The sequence below is a fragment of the Lissotriton helveticus genome, chromosome 9 (assembly GCF_964261635.1).
Source record: "Lissotriton helveticus chromosome 9, aLisHel1.1, whole genome shotgun sequence".
NCBI classification, from domain to species: domain Eukaryota; kingdom Metazoa; phylum Chordata; class Amphibia; order Caudata; family Salamandridae; genus Lissotriton; species Lissotriton helveticus.
Window position 1 is genome coordinate 495,292,108 of NC_136070.1, and position 20,989 is coordinate 495,313,096.

A 20,989-nucleotide genomic window follows, 5' to 3' on the forward strand; every position below is an offset into this window, starting at 1 on the left:
CACACGTGTGATGTTGGCATCTTTACTGCTGGGGGATGCAAAGATACTAGTAGCACACCTCTATAAAGCACAGGTGGTTACCCATTTCTGGATGTCTACATTTCAGAGGGCGAGGTCTGTGACAATTATAATCAAAAACTGAAACCCAATAAATAACAAGCTGAACATGTGCCAGTTTAAGAAATGCCTCTGTATACCATCTCTTTCCAACAACCAGTGTACACATCTTCACGCACTGACCAATACACTGGCATGTCTGCTATCAAGTTGTCTGGTACCTGAAACTGCTCTATGGCCTTTAGCAACTCTGCGCAGTTGGATATGGTCTCTTTAAGATCTTCTCCTTTAGCTACCACTAGGTCCTACAACCCAGAAAACATTCTCTGCGTCAGAAGGGCTCGGGCACCCTTCCCGGTGTATTCGCTTCTGAGGCGGGCTGCCCGTAAGCCTGCTTTCAATGCACAGAGTTTAGATCCCGCTCTTAATCAAACAACTACCGGTGTACACCAAACGAATTCTTCACCTAACTCTCGACACAAGCCGCGGGTTCCACTGTCCGTCTCCACAGCAACTCTGATACCTGTGAGTTTGGGGCCCTAACAGATTCATTAATCAGGGACCAACTGGTGAGATGCACCAACGATACAAAGATTCAGGAAGAGTTATTCTGACCTAGATGAAGCATTGAGTATAGCAAAAAGCTTAGAACACACCGCTTTGTGCATGAAAGAGATGAGAATTCATGAAGGGGAGAGCAAAAGTAAATTGGAGTAAAAAAACATCTTCTAATGAAGACACAGTATGTAAGGTGGGAGACAAGGTTAAAGAGGTACAACGCAATAAAACGGAAGGGTTACAGTGTTTTAGATGCGGAGCCCAAATCACTTGGCTAATAATTGGAGGTGTCCAGCCAGAAATGTCATGTGTAGAAAATGTAATAGGAAAGGTCATTATTCTAAGGCATGCAAAGTGTACAGTCCTAAAGTTCATGCTATCGAATGTTTGGAAAAAGAGGAAGAAACAGAGCAAACGTATGTTTTTCAAATTGATGATGAAAATGTTTTTTTTTGTAATTAGCAAGTAACAATACAGATACATTCAATTATCTCTTCATTAATGAATAGTCCTTCAAGTTCGTTCGTCGCGTGGATCCTTACTCAACATTATATTTATCATTACATAACATAGTCATTGTAATCGCATGAAAGTGAGAACATTCAGGGCTTGTACATCTAAGATGATGAAAATGTTTGTGAAGATATCATTTATCCCAAATGTGATATATGTATAGATGGGGAAAAAATTCAAGTGTTTGCGGACTCATGTTCACCATTCACTCTAGTAGAAAAGAAGATATTTGATGAAAAATTCTCAAAACTTAATTTAAAGTTAGAGAAAGCAGATATACGCCCTTCTAGTTACAATAAAGAACCTATACCTTTAGAAGGGATGGTTAAAATGAGAATTTCGTTCAAAAACAGAAACGCTGTGGGAAAGGTGCATGTCACTACTCACGGTTCAAGTCTCCTGGGGTGGAAACACCGGAGGGATCACACTAGACTCAAGTAATAAAGAACAGGTCCTAATGGTGGAACCACCAGGGTAGGGGCAGAATTAGTCAAGGAATTTAAGGATGTGTTTAGTGAAAACCTAGGTACAATGAAGAATTACATGCACAGAATAATCTTGAAGAAGGGTGCAGTGACAGTGGTGCATAAAAAACGCTCAATTCCTTTGCTCATGAGGGAACCATTGATATTGGAGTTAGAGAAATTAGTAAACCAAGGAGTCATCACTGAAATTGAAAGTGCAGCATGGTTGGCGCCCGTCGTTAGCACAACCAAGGATGGGGGGCGGACATCAGACTCTGTGTGGACTCGCGGGACTTGAATGCCAACATCCTGGTTGACAGATTACCCCTACCCCGAATATAGAAATGCTCAGTACCATTCAGGGTGCCAAGTTTTTTAGCGTGCTGGATATATCATCAGCGTATTATCAAATAAAGCTACATCCGGAATCTCAACCGTTGACAGCCTTCACAACACCGTTTGGAAATTTCGAATTTCTATGGATGCTTTTTGGGTTGGCGTCTGCCTCAGCTTTTCAAAGGGTGATGCAACATGCTCTAAGAGACTGTAACAAGACAATGTGTTTTCAGGACGACATCCTGATATTTGGCTCAAGTGAGGCAGAGCACAACGAAAATGCGAGGACGGTCCTGGAAAAACTCAGAGTGGTGGGTTTCACAACTAAAGAGTGTAAGTGTAAACTTGGTGTCAGCTCAGTGGACTATCTGGGACACACTATCTCAGAGGAGGGCATCAAGCCGAAGATAGACCTAGTTAATGCGGTGAGAGATGCACCCACGCCCACCTGTAAAGAGGACATACAGTCCTTCCTCGGATTAGCGGAGTATATGGCCAAATATATCAAGAACTTTGCAATGATGTCTCAACCGCTCAGAGAAAAAAGAAAATATATTCAGCTGGGGCAAAGAGCAAGAGTGTGCATTGACAAAAATAAAGCAAGCTATTATTGAAGCACCTTTCATAGGTAATTTCAATGTGGAAAATGAAACCATAATCTCAACAGATGCAAGCAACATGGGGTTGGGGGCCACACTCGCTCAACGAGTTAACAACACAGTGAAAGTGGTCGCCTTTGCTTCAAGGACACTTACAGGAGCAGAATCCAACTATTCAACGGTCGAAAAAGAGGCGCTTGCAGTGTTTTGGGCCATTAAACACTTTGGATTCTATGTGTGGGGAGTGCCTTTCGAAGTACATACGGACCACAAACCTCTGGTGTCAATGTTCTAAAAGAAAGAAATGGAAAGCATGACCCCACGCATTGCAAAATGGTTGCTGGGACTTCAAGGGTTCAACTTCAGGATGGTATATATTCCAGAACAACAAAATAAAGTAGCTGATTATTTATCAGTCTCCTGTGGATGGAGAAGAGGAGGAGAACATTAAAAATGAAGCGGTCTTAGAAGTAAATCTAGCGGCAATCACCAAAGAACAATGGGAGACTCATATGGAACAAGATGACGGTTTAAAGAAGGTGAAAAATTACATCGTAAAGCGTTGTCCAAACAAATTCAAGGAGCTAGAAGCAGATAGCTCATCCCTTACATTCCAAAAGGGCTGTATATCAGTCGAAGTAAGGTTCCTCCTTAAATCAGGGAAATTGATTCCTCCGGAGGGGTTAAGAAACCACATAATTGATCTATCACATGAAGGTCATTTAGGCCGTAGTCTGAGTAAAGCCAGACTAAGAGCTGAATCTTGGTTTCCAGCAATGGTTCGGGATATGGAAGAGAAAGTGAAAGATTGTCACGCTTGTAGCTTAAGTGACAAATCTAAAATAACAAGACATGCACCCATGGTACCAGTGGAAGTTCCATGTGCCCCATGGGATAAGCTTGGATTTGACATAGCTGGTCCGTTACATATGAAAGGCCCTCAGGAATGGTACATCTTGGTACTCATCGATTACTATTCCAACTGGATCTCTCACACAAGTTCGTGCATAACATCAACACGAAATCTCTTATCTCGTTCTTATCGGAGGTATTTTCAAGAGAGGGCATCCCAGCAACCATGATCATTGATAATGGGGTACAACTAGTCTCAGAGGAGATGATGGAGTTTCTGAAGGATAACTCAATAAGGCACATTCGTACTCCCCTGTATTGCCCATGAGCGAATGGAAAGGTGGAAAGAGCGAATCGCATGCTGAAGGAGTGCATACAGCTAGCAGTCAAGTCAGGAAAAGACGTTGAGAATGCCATCAGGGACATGTTATGGTCTTACCATACTACACCAAATTTAACGACAGGTCTCTCACCTTTTGAACTATTAAGAGGTAAAAAAGCAGGTTCAAAGTTATCGCCTAATTGGATGGATCTAAAGTACAGACTGTAGTTAACCAGGAAGAGATCAGCAGGAAAATCAAAAACAAACAAGACAAATATAAGAGGTGGTACGACACAAAGAAAGGAACCAAGGAAAGGAGCTTTGAACCAGGACAAAGTTTCTACATCAGGAAACCAGCAAAGTTTAATAAGGGAGGTGACAAATTCATGGCTCCCAAGAATATCAGGGAAATCAAGAAAAATGTGGTCATACTCAATGATGGTAAAATGTGGAGCCAAGACCAAGTTGTGCATGCCCGCACAAGAGCTACCAACCAAGGAGAGGAAAGGTCCCTTTATCAGAGCCCCAGTAGAGAAGTGGGTAGGGGTAGGAGAGGAACCAGATCCCGTAACTCTCCATTCTGGCACAAGAAATATGACGTGTTGACTTGGGTTCCTTTACCATGGTTTTGCATTTAAGTTATGATATGCTTAAGGGTCTTCGGCGCAAGGCCTACATGTTCTTTTGGTTTTGGTGCTTGTGTCTCTCACCCTCCTATCTTTCTTTCCTTACTCTCTTTCCTCTTGCTTTAGGGAGGAAGATGTATTGTAATCCACCTGTCTTTCTCTCTCTCCCTCTTTCCCCCCTCTGTCCCTGTTACACAATGGTTTGATCCTAGAACCTTCGGGTGAAGGCTGCAATAGAATGTTGACAGACTCTAGCCCGCTCTGGCAAGCTGGAGGCACAGTTTACTTTACTCTGAATAAAGTAAAGTTATTACCTGACATTGGTGTGGCTTGTTACTACAGTTCCTTTGTCTCCAATTGAAGTACCAGAAGTGCCATGGACGAAACTCGCCATGGACATAATTGGCCCCATGGAAATGTTAGGACCCCAAAAAAGATTTATGCTTGCCCTGGTAGATTATACCTCACATTGGGTAAATGTAAGATTCACATCTTCTACCACTACCAACAACCTTATTAGGTTCTTAAAATCCGTCTTCTCTTTCGAAGGGATACCGGTGGTCCTTGTAACCGACAATGGGGTGCAGTTTACCTCTGAAGAAATGAGGACATTCCTCAAGGACTTAAACATGAAGCATGAAAAAACTGCACTCTACTGCCCCAAAGCTAATGGCTTAGAGGAAAGGAGAAACCGCATGATAAAGGATCACATCCAACTGGTGCTCACCAATGGCTTTAATTAACATTGATAATTCCCTCAGAGATTGCCTACAGTCCTACCACACAACACCCAATCTTATCAGTGGCATCTCATCTTTTGTGGCCCTTAGAGGAAGAGAGACGGGCACCAAATTGAACCCCCTCTGGTTAGGTGGGGGAAAGGCTGTGGCGTTCAACAGCAAAGGGAGTCACCGGAAAATTCTGAAACATCAAGCCAGTTACAAAAAATGGCACGATCGGATACACAGAGTGAAAGATCTGAACATCAAAGTCATCGACTCAGTCGCAGTGAAGAAACCCACTCATGTACAAGTTGGCCTCCTCTTCCCTTACCAGTAGTACGCCCGGGAGCTCAAGTTAGAATGTTGGCATCTCTAGGATTCTGAGAGCGGATGACCAAGAATAAACAGCTCTTACCTTTGAATCGTGCCTTCCTTGGTTTTTCTTCATCATTGAAGTTATTAAACCTCCCTATTCTCTGCAGAATCATACAATTTCCAGTAGAGAAGAACTGGTACTTGTCATTTCACTGGGACCCTGACTTACCCAACATGTCACCTTTTGTGATCCCCGTTAGCCCCCTAATGCAAAGTTAGCCTCAGAGGAGTTATTTTCTACTGAAAAACCTCAATTTCCGATGCCACGCTCTTCCCACACTGTGCCATCACAGAGTACAGGTCAGGAAAAAAACATGAAATAACCATTGGGGATTTTATCATTCTAGGCTGCTCAGGCTCTAAGACCTGCCCCATGAACCTCTAGCCCCGAAAAAAGATGATTATTGATGGGCTCACCACATCCACCCCATTATGACCTCTGGAAAGAGATGAATGTGCCCTGGCAGTAGTGAGGTCTAGTGAGCTTCTGTCAGGGCTAGGATCTTGCATTACTGTGTCCTAATATGCGGATCTCTTTTTCTATAGTCTCCTAGAGGAGACTATTTTCTGAACTGTAGGGATCTACTAAGAGTACTAGACTAGCCTTTTCTTGTTTTAAACAAAAAGACCACTCCATACTGATGATGAATTCGTTGACCTTTACTTTAGACTAGCGACAGAAATAAAAATATATATTTTAACAACAAAAAACATAACTTGCCACCAAAGCTTGCCTGGACTCCCAGGTCTGATCTAAGCTTTCTCAAATCTCAGGCACTTATTAGAGTGACAATCCTGTCAAGGGTGGATTATTGAAGTTCAGTCCACTTATCTAACTATGTAATCAATCACTATGCAACAACTCATGGGAGTGTTCTGGTTCATCAATCAAATCAAAATCACTCTTTGGCTTGCCAAACAGTTTGACAGCCATAGATCCGCTCTATGTCCTTGAAAGCTTGTCCTAGTCAGCTGTGATTCAATGAAGGTCATTTCATGTTTTGAGGTGTCCTACCGTTACAGTTCTTTGAAACTCAGCTTTTTACATTATGGCTTGGCAATTGCATTTAAATCAACAAATAATTTCACCAAAATATTCTTCAATAAATAACAAATCAGGAAGCAATCTGCTATTAACATATCTATATAGAAGGCCAAAATACTAGTGGAGTTGTACCAGATATCAAGCTAAATCCATGCAATTTAAGCTTGGATTACCAAATCGGTTAAAGATGTATCGGATAAACCGCCCACACCAAATAGTTATTTAAAAAATTTAATAAAACAGCACAAAACATTCAGGAAAGTCAATGTCTTTATGTGTAGAACACCAGGTAAGTGGTGGTGTACCTGCAGCTACTGACGGGTCTACCCCTGTTTTCACTTCCATGTTACAAGAAGGTGCACAACTAATGTTGCTGTCAGGAGAGGGTAGGAAATACACCTTTTAATTTAAGTGAGATAATAGCAAACATAACATATGGATTTCGCTAATAATGTGTTTTGAAACAAATTTATTTTTATGTTCCTTAAAATACTTCTGTTAGGTCCAAAAACATTTTTTACTCTTTAAATAGACATTTTGGAACCAAAATTATTATGGATTGAAATAGTTACCCCAGTCATTCCTTGAGCCCTGCTTGTGTTGAAATAGAGTCAACGTAAGTTTAACATTACAAATTTAGTAGAATACTTTGCAGTATATTACCAATGAAAAACGGACTTAAATGCCATGGATTACAATCAAGTAAAACTAGAAAAAAAAACATGAGATTTTTGAAGACTTGTAAAACATTAAAATGTATATTATTTCAGCAGTAGCACTACACCCCTGCCTCCTATACGATCCACAATAGGCTTCAGTGCAGCACAACGGGAAAGCTTAGGAATCGCATTATTAATTCCAGCCTTTTATTAAAAAAAAGTATACAAAAAAAAGGAGAAACAAGAAAGATCATCCGAAGGAAAAAAAAAAGTCACTGGAAGTCAAGGCAAAACGGGTTTTGGGTTGCTTGTGTTTCATTTCCGGGAGCACCTGGCTTTGCAGTTGGGGCCAGACTGTTCCTACTGGAGCAAGAGCAAGACTGATTTCCATATGGCTCAGTCAAAACTAAGGTGGCATGGTGGATGAAAGAAGGATGCATCGGTACTTTACCCCAAGAGATTGCCAGTGGTTAGATTTATTGTAAGCATTCCTCCAATTACCTTCTCTGTGTCTGAAAATATATCATGCCACTGTGTACATTTGAAAAAGGACACAGCATATAAACTAATAACCCACTTCAAAAAAACAATATATATAAATATGAGGCCGGTATTATATATGGGGTACAGTGGGGGGCGTGGCCGACCAATATGGCCACCCGGCACTGAAACTCCGCCAGCCTTTCCAGCTTAGTGGCTAAATCGCCCTGAAATGCTTCCGTGATCATCCCCTGCTCGACATCCGCTACCGTCAGAAGATGCAGGGAGCCTGCTGATCTCAACCTCTCGAGGAACAGTGCCCCCATTGCAGTAGAACCACTGCTCCGGCGGAGCTACTTCAGGCCACAAGCTCTGTCGAACATCTTGCAGCCGATTTGCAGACACATTGAGGCCCGGACCGGCTGGTTGCTGAAAGCTGACGTCTCCATCAGCGGCGAGTGCCCCGGGCGCGGGTCCCCCCAGATGCCCTCCGACCACCCCCTACAGTTGCCAGGGCGCTGTTGCGTTGACCAAGCCCGGGCACCCTCTGTTGCGCCAGCATTTTCTCCTAGGCCTCGCAGGGACAGGGCCTGTGGACGAGCCAGGGAGGCGTCAATCCGGCCGCTTACTGGCACGGATGCGGGGAAGTGGCGGGGGTGCCCCCAAAGAATCCCGCGCCCGGCTGCCCCGTGCTTTGACTAGCGACAACGGCCTGCCCGCCGAGAGGCCCGTTACTGGTGGCCTCCCCTGACCCTAGCTTACTGCTGTACTTTGGAGCTGGGGGGCTCTACCAATATCGGTGCTCCACTCAGCAGCATCAGACACTCTTGGATAAGGGCGTACTGGCGCCATATCCCGACCCGTGGCCCACGCCTCTACTCGCACCGGAACCCTGCACTCCCCCACGCAGTTACGACAGAGGGGCACTGCATGGGTGCCCACACACAGCGGGACAATCATTATCTGCACCGGAATATACAGTGGCACGCACTGCCTGTCTTTCGCCATCTTTGGGCCCGATCTGTTGCTTCTAGGCCGCCCAGGAAACCACCCCCATTTTAGCTGCTGATTAGCTGTGTGAGGCGTCCGTTTCTAGAGAGCTGATCCCAGCGGCTGTGGAGCGGGCCTTGACTGGAGCCGACGCGCTGCGGATCCGGTGCACTGTATCGTCTCCACACTGTTTGCTCCATTCCAGGCTTTCATCGCCTGCAGCCACCGGCTCTGCAGTTGTTCCTTTTCCACTCCCCGTGGCCGTATTGGTTTCATCTCATCATTGCAGTGGTTTGCGGGGTTGTCGGCTCCTGGTGGCTCTGCTTGACTGTGATGGGGAGTGCTTTCTCTTGGGGCACGCTCCTTGTTTTCTTGATTGTGCATTGGTGTGGACCAGTGATCCTGTGGGCGTCCGATCTCCACGGAGCTGAGACCTTTGTCCCAGCGTCTGTGCCCACCTTGCACTGCTTGTCATCTACATCCCAGGGGTTCCTCTGGGGGCCCCATCACCCCTGCACGAATCACTGAATATCTGATCCGTGGTCCCCATTTGGACATCATCTATGGCGCACTGTTCACCCGATTGCTTCAACTTGCACCACCTGTCCCGTCTGACGTTGAAAACCTGCTAATTATCACAGCGGACGCTTCCCCCACTCACGCAGGACATTGTGGTATCCCTGGTCGGTCGCACCTCCTCGCAGAATCACGAGGACCCTGGGAGAGCCAGGCACAAGTCTGGCTTTGGACATCTCACGCTGTTTCATTAATATCCAATGCTTGGCGTACTGATTCGCCCTCTCCTTCCATAGCTAACTCCTGGCCCTAGCCTGTCCTCCTCCCGTCCTCGCCCGCAGAAAATGTCCCGCTGCCACAGGCCCTGCTACGTGATATTGCGGAATGGCCACAAAGATCCGAAGCAGAAGACCCTCCCCTTCGAAAAGCTGGTGGAAAAGTTCCCTGAAGATGTGTGGATATGGCGGATGGTGGGCAGAGTGCAGACCGTGTCGAGGACCCCGCCACCCCTTCCTCTTCCCCGTTGCAGGAGATGCAGGCTGGCTTTAGAGCTCTGGATGGGTGATTTGATGCCCTTGATAAAAATCTCGAAAGTCTGGGTGCCAAGATCCAGGTTCATGACAGACGCCTGGACATGGCGGAGGTAAGCATTTCGGACATAGAGGATTGTACTGCGCAGTCCCTTAAGAGGTTGGAACGTGTGGAGCGTATACTCAAAGAGGTGGCGATCAAGAACGAAGACCTGGAAGTGCGCAGTCGCCGCGACTACATCCGCATCCTGGGAGTACCGGAATCCACCGCCACGGGCCGACTGGACCTTTTTGTGGAGACACTGCAGGCTGACATGTTTGGTAAGGACTCCTTCAACCCCGGCTTTGTTGTGGAGCGCACATACAGCACCTTGGGGCCAGGGACAAATCCGGGCTGCCCTATCATGGCACACATCATGAACTTTCGGGATCGCGACAATGCACTACACCTGGCCTGGGAACGCGGGGACACGACATGGCAGGGCTCCAAAGTATCCTTCTTCCCAGACTTTACCATCATGGTTCAAGAGGCCCGTCGCAAATACATTGGGGTCAAGGCCACCCTCAGGAACATAGGTCTGAAGTATGGCATGTTATATCCCGCCAGACTGAGAATTGATGTGAACGGCAGATCCCGCATTTTTGATGGCCCCTCTGAGGCACAGGAATTCTGTTGTGCACACAAGCAGACCACTGCACAGGCGAATGCGGAAGGTGGTAGGCCTTCTCCTCCACACAGGGGCCCTGACGCAGCATGGAACTATTCACTGGTTCCGAGACTGAGACACACTGATACACGGTTCCCCCTCCATTCTACAGAACTGTAATGGGATAATGTTATCCACCAAACAGTTATGTTTCATAAGCTGGTTGGCTGACGTGGTGTTGCCACCCCCCATGGTGTACACCTTGTTTTTTTTCTAATTGCATGGATGTACCGTTTCAGGGTTTCTTTGTTCTACTGTGAAGTCAATTGGTACTCAACGTACTGTGGTTTAGCATGGGTTTGCCTTGCTCTATTAGTAGTAAGGGTGGGTGTGGGGGGGAACGTTGCTATTGTATTGCCATTTGTGGTGTTCTTCTATTTGGTTTACTGTCATGGCTGGAATTTCAATGTTGGAGCCTGTATTTGTCACTCACGCTACGATCAACAAATGGCTAAGCTGGATAATATTGAGGGTCCTGATGGCCTGTCCTTGAAGTCCTGGAACGTATGGGGTCTCAACGACAACCGCAAAAGGCGACATGTAGTCCATTACATTGTTCGACATAATGTGGACATTGCCTTTTGGCAGGAAACGCACCTACCTTAATCTGACGCTGGTCATTTCGCTTCTAGCTGGGGCGCACACAGGTACTTTTGCCAACTTCAGTAACTACGCTAGGGGCACGGCCATTCTCATTCACAAGATGGTCCCCTTCCACCCCTGCTCAGTCATATCGGACTCAGAGGGTAGATATCTAATAGTCACGGGGTCACTAATGGGTCACAGTTTCGCTCTGGTGTGTATATACGCTCCTAACACTGACTCCCCTGAATTTTTTCATTCTCTGCACTCCCAGTTTGCAAAGATGGACCCCACCCTCTTGTGAGTAGGGGGGGATTTTAACTTTCTACTTAACCCTGCATTGGATAGCCCTGCTGACTCCCCTGGCGTCGATCTCCGTGAGCAATTCTCTCTCTTAAAAAAAATATATATATATTGTTGGACCTAGAGTTGTCAGGTCACCTAGGGTAGCCTGGCCTAGGGTAAGACAGTCACTAAATAGAGGCCCATGTGTAAAAGTTGCACACCACCCAGCAGTAACTCAATGCAATTCCACTCAAAAATGACACTACACCGGTAATTATGGAAAAATAAGGATTGTTTTATAAAAATAGTTTCATTTCACTTTATCTTTTTACACCATTGTTTCTCCTTTTACTTCTTTCCACATTTGAGGTTTGAATTCACATTACAAGGTCGTTCTATATTTTTTTTCAACACTTTCATAAAAGTTACGCATATACTTTTACCCAGCTTAAAGAAGATACAGCTAGACAGGCTTAATGACAGGTAATATGCTACTGGGATTTTCCCAAAGGACCTTCACCTTGACTACAAAGTTCTCTACCACCTTTTCTTTAGGCAAATGACACAGACCTTGAATCTTCTAGAAAATAGCAGATATCATTCACTCTACCATCTAGATTGAACCATATATTCACTTCTCCTAGAGGAACTTGGCATGAGAAGGTTCCGCTTTCATCTGTACATTTTCCCCCTCAGGACGCCTGCTCAACTCTGCTCGAGGCTCCCCCAGTACGTTTCAATCAAAGGCCCAGTTAGTGACTGACAGAGGGGTCTTTGTTTCGATGGGGTGTTTGGTAAAATGTCCCCTACTTTCCAGTTCAGTGTACTGTCAATCTTCTACTCCCCACCGGGTCTTTTCCGGACTACTCAGCAGTTTACACTTCTGGGAGGCAGCGCTGTAAGCTTTGAATGGAGCCAGGCTCCGCTAGGCACTCACCACAGCACTCCTCGCCGGACGGCTCTCTGACCGGGTGCAAGCCCACGGAGCAGCCGCCTATGCCGGGACCGCCCCGCACTTCTCACCTCAGCGCTCCACAGGGTCAGCCTTCCTCTCAATCGGCACCAACGAACCTGCGCACTGCTCCACGTCACCGAGGCGCCGCTTCCGACGCCCCCTCACACGGCGGCTGGGTCTGCGCACGGCACGTTGGGGAGACACTGCTCCTGACGCTCACCCACTGCTACTGGGCCTGCGCTCTGCACGTCGCGGAGACACTTCTTCTGACGCTCTTCTCCGGCGGCTTCCTACTCACTGCTCTCACTCGTTGACGAGCCCGTTTCTTCTGTCGAGCTTCCTCAGACGTCGCTCCACCTTCCTCGGTTATCCACAGGGAAACCCAGCGCCAGGCAGGGCGCTCACGAGCTCATTGGATCCCTGCACAGGGAGACCTCAACGAGGGTCCAGTCTGCTTCAGACAGAGAGATGGGGTTCAGTTGAGACCCGACACTTCCAGGTATTGTCCTGCAGGATTGAGGGGGGGGGGGGGGTTTCTCGTCCCCTCAAAGGCGACACCTCGGTCACAGACACCTGGGCCCTTTACCTTAGAATTACTAAGGGGTTGTTCAGGGGTTTCCAGGTGGGATCTTTGATGGCAGGGGTCGGTCAGCACTAGGTAGGGATGGGTCAGTACAGGAGAACGGCTGGCCCGCAAGTCAATCCTACTCCCTGTAAGCACTATCCTCCACCTCAGATTTGCCTCTCGCCACACCAGTCCCACCCCATGGAACACTGGGTACCAACAAAATGGCTGCCTAGCATTCCGCCTTATATAGGCTGACCCTCTAAGGTCCAGAAGGGACCAGAAGGTTCTGGAATGCTCCTATTTTATCATATGGGTCAAGTCTAGGCAGTGGCAGTTATTGACCACCATTTTGTAGACTTGGGTGAATTCCAGTCAGAAAAGGCACCTAGGCCTGAGGTGAAAAACTATGAGGGCAAAAGAGCATCTATCCCCCAGGCCAACTCCATAAAAATAGTCCAGTGGACACAAAAAGATATAAAGGGTATGAGGGGCAAAAAGGGGACAAAATAAATAATGAATAGGAGGGACTACCCAAAAGCAGACAGGTCTAATATATATGTATATAGGGCACAGTGGAGTACAGCAAAGATCACAATCTGGTACATACACAATATATTGTATTATGAAATCCGATTCACAAATTAACATGACAACGGCAAAGAAAGCAAAAACAGTCAAAAAATGCACAGTTCCTTTATGAAAATAAGCATATGCAATAGGTCTCGCATTTACATGAGTTTCGTAAACTTGACACCTACTGCATTACAAATGCTAGTTGGTAAAAACGCCCAGGGGGCGCTTTAAACTTTAATATTAGTTGTGCCCTCTTTAGACGAGCCGTGTCTAGAAAGTGACGTGGCCACTATTAAAGTGAAAGCAAGGTATGTGGGGCTTTTACCAAAAAAAGCATTTGTTTGTCAAGCTAGGGCGCTCGACCTGAGGAACCTGGTTCGAGTCTTGGGAATGTCGCCAAAACCTCCTGTGATTCTGGGCAAATCACTTAATCTCCACGTGCCTAACAAAAATGATTGTGAGTCTTCATGTAACGTAACTGGTGCTATGTAAAGCGCTCTGATACCTGGTTCGGGTCTAGTTCGCGCTATATAAAACTCTGCAAAAAAAAAAAAAATTGACAAACCTATGTGGGGCTTTTTTTGTAAAAGCGCCCCATGCCGCCCTTTCAGTTTAATGGTGGCCAGGCCCCTTTCCTTAGACTCTGCTCGTTTACGGAAAGGATTCAGAAAAGGGGGTGGTGATGAACAGAGTGTCTGAATTAAGCAGACCACTCTTACCCAGTCCAAAGATCAGGGCTTGATCCATCACCGTTATTTAGCTCACTGCCCCATCCCAGCTCAGAACCTGGCTATATGCAAATTAGTCTGTCCCTGGCCCAGTGCATCATGGGAACAGGGCAGACCAAACTACCAAGCCAATTCTTTACTGGAAAGGAAACAAGCTTCCGGGGACCGGTTTCTGGCATTTCAGCCGTCGTCGGCCCGGCTTGCTTAAATCCTGATGGTGCAGTGAGCAAGGGCAGTGAGTTTACGGAAAGGGACACGTCCAACATTAAAGTGCAAGTGCAGCATGGGGCACTTAATTTTTTTTAAATTTAAATAGTTTTAAAAAAACATGTGGCCGCATTTGGCGCGGCAAGTAAAGCAAAGGCACAGCCCCCATTATCAGCGTGGCGTGCCGTGCTATGTAAAAAAAAAAAATAATTAAGCTGTTGCGAGAGAGCGTGTCCTGCCTGCAACAGCAGGCATGCGAAAACCAATAAACGAAACAGTGCTTGGAGGCTGTAATTAAAGCCTACAGAGCAACAACACATGTAAAAGGGGGTGTCCTCGTGGGAGGTTACAAATGAAGACAAGGCAGTACTAAGGAGGGACTAACAAGCCTATTTATAAATCAGAAGCCAGCATTTACGAAGGACAATGACACAAGCCAATGACAAATATGGGTGGAGAGTGGGCGGGGCTTCAAGTACATATTTAAATACAGCATGCCTCGCAAAGCAGCCCATGCGCTGCCCAGGCTCGCCCTAAAAAACATGTCTAGAATGAGGATGTCTAAAAAGACATTCATTCGTAGTCACCAATGTGTTACTTGAATCCTCACCCCGTAACGGTCTTTTAAGTATATATTAAAAATTAAATCAAACTGATTTCTTTCTTCATGCACAACTTAAGCAACATGATTATTGCATCAAGCTACATAAACGCATGCAGCATTCCTGTTCCAAAAACTCAAGGCTTCAACAACCCATACACAAGTCACAGCAACACAATACTACAACATTCTACTAGCCCTATAGCATCTTCACATCATAAAAAAGAGAAACCAGACTTATCAAAATATAAAAGAACACAGTACACTTTCCACTTGTTTATACACCATCACAAACTGAAGCCACAACAGATTAATCAACAGTAGATTCTGCCACTGGAATTTGAATGGTAGAATGGTTTCCGAAATCAAGAACCTTCATTAACAGTTCTCACTAACACAGGTCACCGAGAGGTGAACCTACAGCATACACGTACATACGATCCACAAACTTCCTAACCCTTAGAATACACCTGACCTGAAATGGACCATGGTCCCTCAACTAAGCAGACGAAGATTTGGTGTTCCTCAAAGAAAAAATTGCCATTACATCTTAAGAGCCCCTCTTAAGGTCCTAAAGAGGTGAATATGTTCAGAGATGGCTTCTGTGCAAGCTCATAATTCAATAGTGATTGTCTGGCACAATAGAGTTATCACCTTTGTAAAGTTTCAGCCTAATAATAATAACACAAAAATAATGTATGGCCAAGCATAAAACGGAGCAAATAAAAATGTATCCAATAGGAAATTTAGGCTGTAATGACTGTGATGCCCATATGCGTATGTCTGGAGATTTCTCAAAACCTGGATATCTCACACCAGGGAAAAACAAAAATAATATGTTGGGCTTCTGGCCTTCATACAAATAAAATTGACTGGATTCACCCATCAAAAAAAGATTACAAGTCCATACCATATAGCAGGACCATCGGGATAACGTGATTTTGCAGCTGCAGGGTTTTAGGCATAATTATGGATTTGCCATATTTGCCAACGAATCCACCACCTGATGCATGATCTACAAATGTTCACAAAAACAAACATTTTCCTTCTAGCTCAAACAAAACAAAAATTATCAATAGAGAGGCGTGTGTTGCTGTGCACTGCAAGGCCCTTCACAGGATATGACTTCACCTTTCTGCTGCCTATTTCTGTATATGTGTGTCTAACTGGAAGCAATGGGTTGAAACCTATGCCCACAAAATAAGGAGATAGTACCACCACAAAATGGTCCACAATGAGCAGCAGAGTTTGCCTTTTCTTGACGCATGATTTAGTCAGCCCCCTGCATAATTTGGTATTCCCCAGCGGCACAATTCCAGTGGCTCTGACAATATGTCAGTAGAGCGTAATTATAGAGGAGTGCTTAGGTTCCATAAATTTCTATTTGTATAGTTATGCAATGTTTTGGAAAAATAAATTACACAAAATGGAAATTCGATGCTTAAAGCTATATTTTAATGTGAAAGGAGTCTTGAACCAATTATGGACCCCAGGATGCATTACAAGCAGAAATAATCACACACAAGTGCAGCATACAACAAATGTCGTAACAAACAACTAATACACCCTCATTCAACATCAAGGGTACTATTACGATGTCTGTCGGACAAGCGCCTGACCGACACCATAGCGGGATGGAATCAGCCTGAGTATTATTTGCTGGTTTCACCCGCAGTATTAGGAAAACAAAAAATGTTCTATTGCAGCTTGTGCTGCGGCCGGAAAAGGGCCGCAGAACAAACTGCAATAGAAAAATTGATGTTTTCAGACATCCCTGCAGCATGTGGCAGGCCCCATGGCGGGGGGCAGGGGGGGGCATGTTTGGGACCCCCAAAGTCACTTTCTGCATACCTTTTCATGGATGGTGGACCACCATGAAAGGGTAGGCGGAAAGCGACATTGTAATCCCAACGGCGGAGTCAAGGCTGTCTCCACTGCCATTTTAGGATTACTATTCTGCCCGCCGCCCCGACGGGCTCAGTGAGCCCGTCGGGAGAGGAGCGGAATGTCCCTGCGGGTTTCCACCCAATCGCCAGTATCATGATACAGCAGTTGGACAGAAACCTATGATGTTGGGTGTAAAGCCTTCGACGAGCTGCCGGATGGCTTTCTGCTCGACATCAAAATTAGGGCCCAAGTATTCAATTGTAGACATGCAGACCATGTTCATCATGTTTAATTAAACTAATCTTAATGAAAATTATTTATGACTTCTCAATTATTCACACATTGCCATTTGTTTCCACAGTGCAAATTATGTATAGTTTTTTTTTTAAAGAACACAACAGAAATGCACCTTTGTCATCATGCAAATTCAAACATAACCAAATCTCAATGTCTTTGTCCAGAGAGTGTTTCCCAACAACCGAAACCTGCAACACCAGACTGCCGACTACTTAAAAGACAGGAAACACCCCTGTTTTGCGCTGTACGCTGCCTGAGTAGATGAACTCTAGAGCCTTGGAATAGGGCCCTTGCTGGTGCGGGTTTCGGTTGTTGGGAAACGCACTCTGGACTAAGACATTGAGATTTGGCCATGGGTTGGACCACGGTTCACTGCATCAATGTGACTTAGCATCGCTAATGCTGTCACGAAGGAACTGATTTACAGGTGTTTAATTGCTTAATTTCCATGAGGATTTAAAGCGAAAATTACTGTTACGATAAACTTTCTGCGCGCTGCAAAAAAAAAAAAGAAAAGGATCCCTGATAATATCAGTGGATCGAGTCTTTTGCCCTGATAAAGCCTTTGTACTGTGAAACGTGCTGGCTGCCCTGTTTGAAAACCATAATAAAGAAAATAATACATCCACAACAAAGATCTACGAGTTAGATCTAATATTGGTTACAAATGCACATAAATGTGTCTGTTGCCTCTCTAGTTTGTGTAAAAAAAACTTGTTTGATATATGGTCAAGGAGCAGCTGGCCATTTGCGGTAGGAAACGAGGATGTGTTTACACAGTGAGTACTTCAGGTGGTGCTGCATTAGGTTCCCTGGCTGCTGTTCATTTGTTCAGTAATTCAAACATACAACAGTTCCTAATCAACAATATCAAAAGAGTGCCTTATCAATAGCAGAGCAAGCACCAGAATACAACAGTTCAACAGAAACAGATAGGTTATATGAAAAATATTTAAACCTATCAAATAATCCCAAACGTCATCATTTTCCTTATATTCAATATGCATCCAAGCATGAAATTATGAGTGAATTGTCAGAGAACAATATATAACAATTTGGATTATATGATTGGGTATATGAACAATATTCTAACATCGAACTGTACTGTTTCTGCTGAACGGTTGTGCTCGGTTGCTTGCAATCTGGTTGACAAAGGCCTGCATGTCTACAATTAAATACAGAATTATTAATTGAGGGTTAACGAGGGTTTATTAGCTGTTTGTTATGATAAAGGTACCCCCACCACCATTCTCATTAAAACGGGCAAGCCTCATTTTCCATAGGCAGTGAATACAAAATGAGCATTCTAGTCATTTGCAATGATACTGTACTCTCCTGACAGGATTTCTGAATGAATGGTCTTTAATTATGCAACCAGGCAGGCGTAACGTGAAATGCAAGGAATGACATCAGATTACAACAGCATCACAAATATTTCGAGCAGTGCTAGTTGGTAAGAAGAGTAGCGTGGATTTTCAATATAACGCACATAAACTCAGCATAACACAGAGCAATATAAACATTATATATATATATATCTTTTTTTCCCACTGGGAAAAAAACAAGGTTGTGGGGACGTTTTAGGTAGCCTCCCATTTCACTCGTATAAAATCAGATAAATTCAGCAGTTATAGTTACCTGGGCTAAGTATAAAACGTATGCCTCGCAATGCACTCCTTATGACTTATTACATCACTCACAACAATGTCAGTGAAATCACTGACGACATCATCCACAGAACCACTCACACCCCCATAGAACCTTTCACAACAACTCCCACACAACCCCTCACATACCCATACCATGAAAGACATTTATCTTTACAGCTTGTTTTTTTAAGTTTCCCCTTTTTCTTGTAGCATTCTTTGAGTGGTACCTTGCCTTCATACTGTCATTGTTCTCAGAAAGTGGACAGGAGTTCCTTTAATTCTAAAATGTATCACGTTTTTATGTTGACTAAAGCGTCTATGCGTGTTTTTGAGTACTTCAGGTTTAAAAGCAGATCTAGGAAAATATTCAGCATGCAACATATTCCTTATGAGTTTTTCAGCTGATAAACAAAAACAACAAGCAATAAATGTTAAACTGAGTGTCAGGCAGTAAACTACTGGCTGCTAACAAGCACCAAATATTAAAACGTAACCCGTTTCAAGAAAACGTTGAGGTGCAAGTTCCTCAATTAAGGGCAGTGTACAAATACCAATAAAGAAAATAAGGATCATTGCACAAAACCAGTTTCTGAACTCAGAAGGCAAGACTGATTTAGATTAGAAACTAAGTCAGAGGTGTCAACCCAATTGTTCAAATCAAAAACAATATAATGCAAAGCGTAGAGGACTGGACTTTCATGGATAGTGGGTGACCGGACGATGTCGTTCTCACCCTTTCTTTTTGCTCTCTCCCCCTCCGCTGTACTGCATATTTATTCATTCCCTTGTTGTTTTTGGATCTATGGTTTGCTTCCTTACTGTAGGCCTACTAAGCAATTGTAATGTACTCCTGCTGTTCTGTGTGTATGTAAAGCGCTCTGATACCTACGGGTCGAGCTAGCGCTATATAAAACTTTAACAATAAATAAATAAATAAGCGTCAAAAGAGATCTTAAACAAATGTAACTCTATGCAACAACCGTTTGGAGTTGGTTTGTTGTGGCCAAATCAAACTTTGGAGCCCCAATGGTGTGCTCAACAACTGCGGTCTTGACACACCGCCCACAAATAAACCCTCATCTACTCTGGAGGAAGCAAGGAGATAATTCATCTGAACGACTTTTCTTGAAAAGCATACTGGGGAATTTAAAGCAAGGAAAGCAAATGTCATGTCACTACAAATCATCCTGAAAAGGAACATAAAAATCAATATGGAAGGAACACGCAAATCAAAGTTAGAAAAAACAAAAGTATGAGAACACCAAAACCAAAGTGATTAAATGAAGTTAAAGGCGATAATCACAAACGCCAACTGAAATGCTTTCGATGGCATGGCGTACAATAGGCTCCAATGGCGCATACAAGAACCCGGCGAAAACCAGGGAAGAACCAGCGTGTTAAAAAAACATGCAACCGTGCTTTTTGCCATGTACAAGCCGAGATCAACTAGCTCACACAGCTATTATAGAATGGAATGTTTGCGTTAATTTTGGGGGAAAACAATATGAGATAAAAGCGCACTGACGGAAAAATCAAGCCTATATCGCAAAGGGGAGCCTAAAGCAATGGCGCTGGCGAGTTGCTGGGGTGCCACGGTACACGCACTGAAATACCTATTGGTACATACCTCGATCACAATATTCCTAGAAGGGTTATCAAGGCCTGATCCAGACAAAATGGCGGCCATGGGGGTTGGGGGATCAGCAGCATGATACATAAAGAAGATAAGCTAATGCACAAAGGTAGTTGGAGTGGAGTCTGAAGACGCACCTTTTCTTGTCACTCCCGACGGGCACGTCCATTCCTCGGTGTCCTGCAGATAGGTATTCCTGGGTGCAGGCGGATATTCCTGGAAAGCGAGTTTGGATAGTATACAATCCTTTGGGACCAATATCACACTCGGTACAGTATGACCAGATTGTAATGACCCTCGCGGTATCACTCCGCCACAGGTAGTCAAGCGTACCCTCCCCGGTACAGTGAACTCCAGCAGGTCACAGACGCCGCGCTGTACGTACAGTACACAGACTGTTCCAAGAAGACACCAAGCGGCTGTCGTGCGTCAGGGGGGAAGAGGCGGGACCTCCTGCATCTACAAGGAACTCCCGTTTAGAGATCTACTCCGCCCCTTCTGCTGGTCACAAAAAGGAAAGCCATCTTGGTACGTATAGGTTTTGACTTGTCTAAGGAAACCGATAATTGAAAATAGAGTTTACAAAAATATTGGCATGAGGATTGCAGTTTTTATCTTTGTTAGAGGTGTTTTTTTTCTTTATGATATAAATTACTGATATAAATTATTATAT

General features: G+C 44.6%; 1 protein-coding gene across 2 annotated transcripts in view; it reads right to left on the reverse strand.

The window, feature by feature from the left end:
* Positions 1–20,779, reverse strand: part of HIF1A (hypoxia inducible factor 1 subunit alpha) — a 273,305-nt gene extending 252,526 nt beyond the window's left edge. Inside the window, exon 1 of one of the 2 annotated variants that reach the window (XM_078660334.1) lies at positions 20,454–20,779. In XM_078660334.1, coding sequence (XP_078516460.1) covers positions 20,454–20,485 — 32 coding nt within the window. In that variant the 5' untranslated portion in view covers positions 20,486–20,779. The remainder of the gene's footprint in view (positions 1–20,453) is intronic. The other variant, XM_078660333.1, reaches the window with a different exon arrangement.
* Positions 20,780–20,989: the final 210 nt, after the last annotated feature.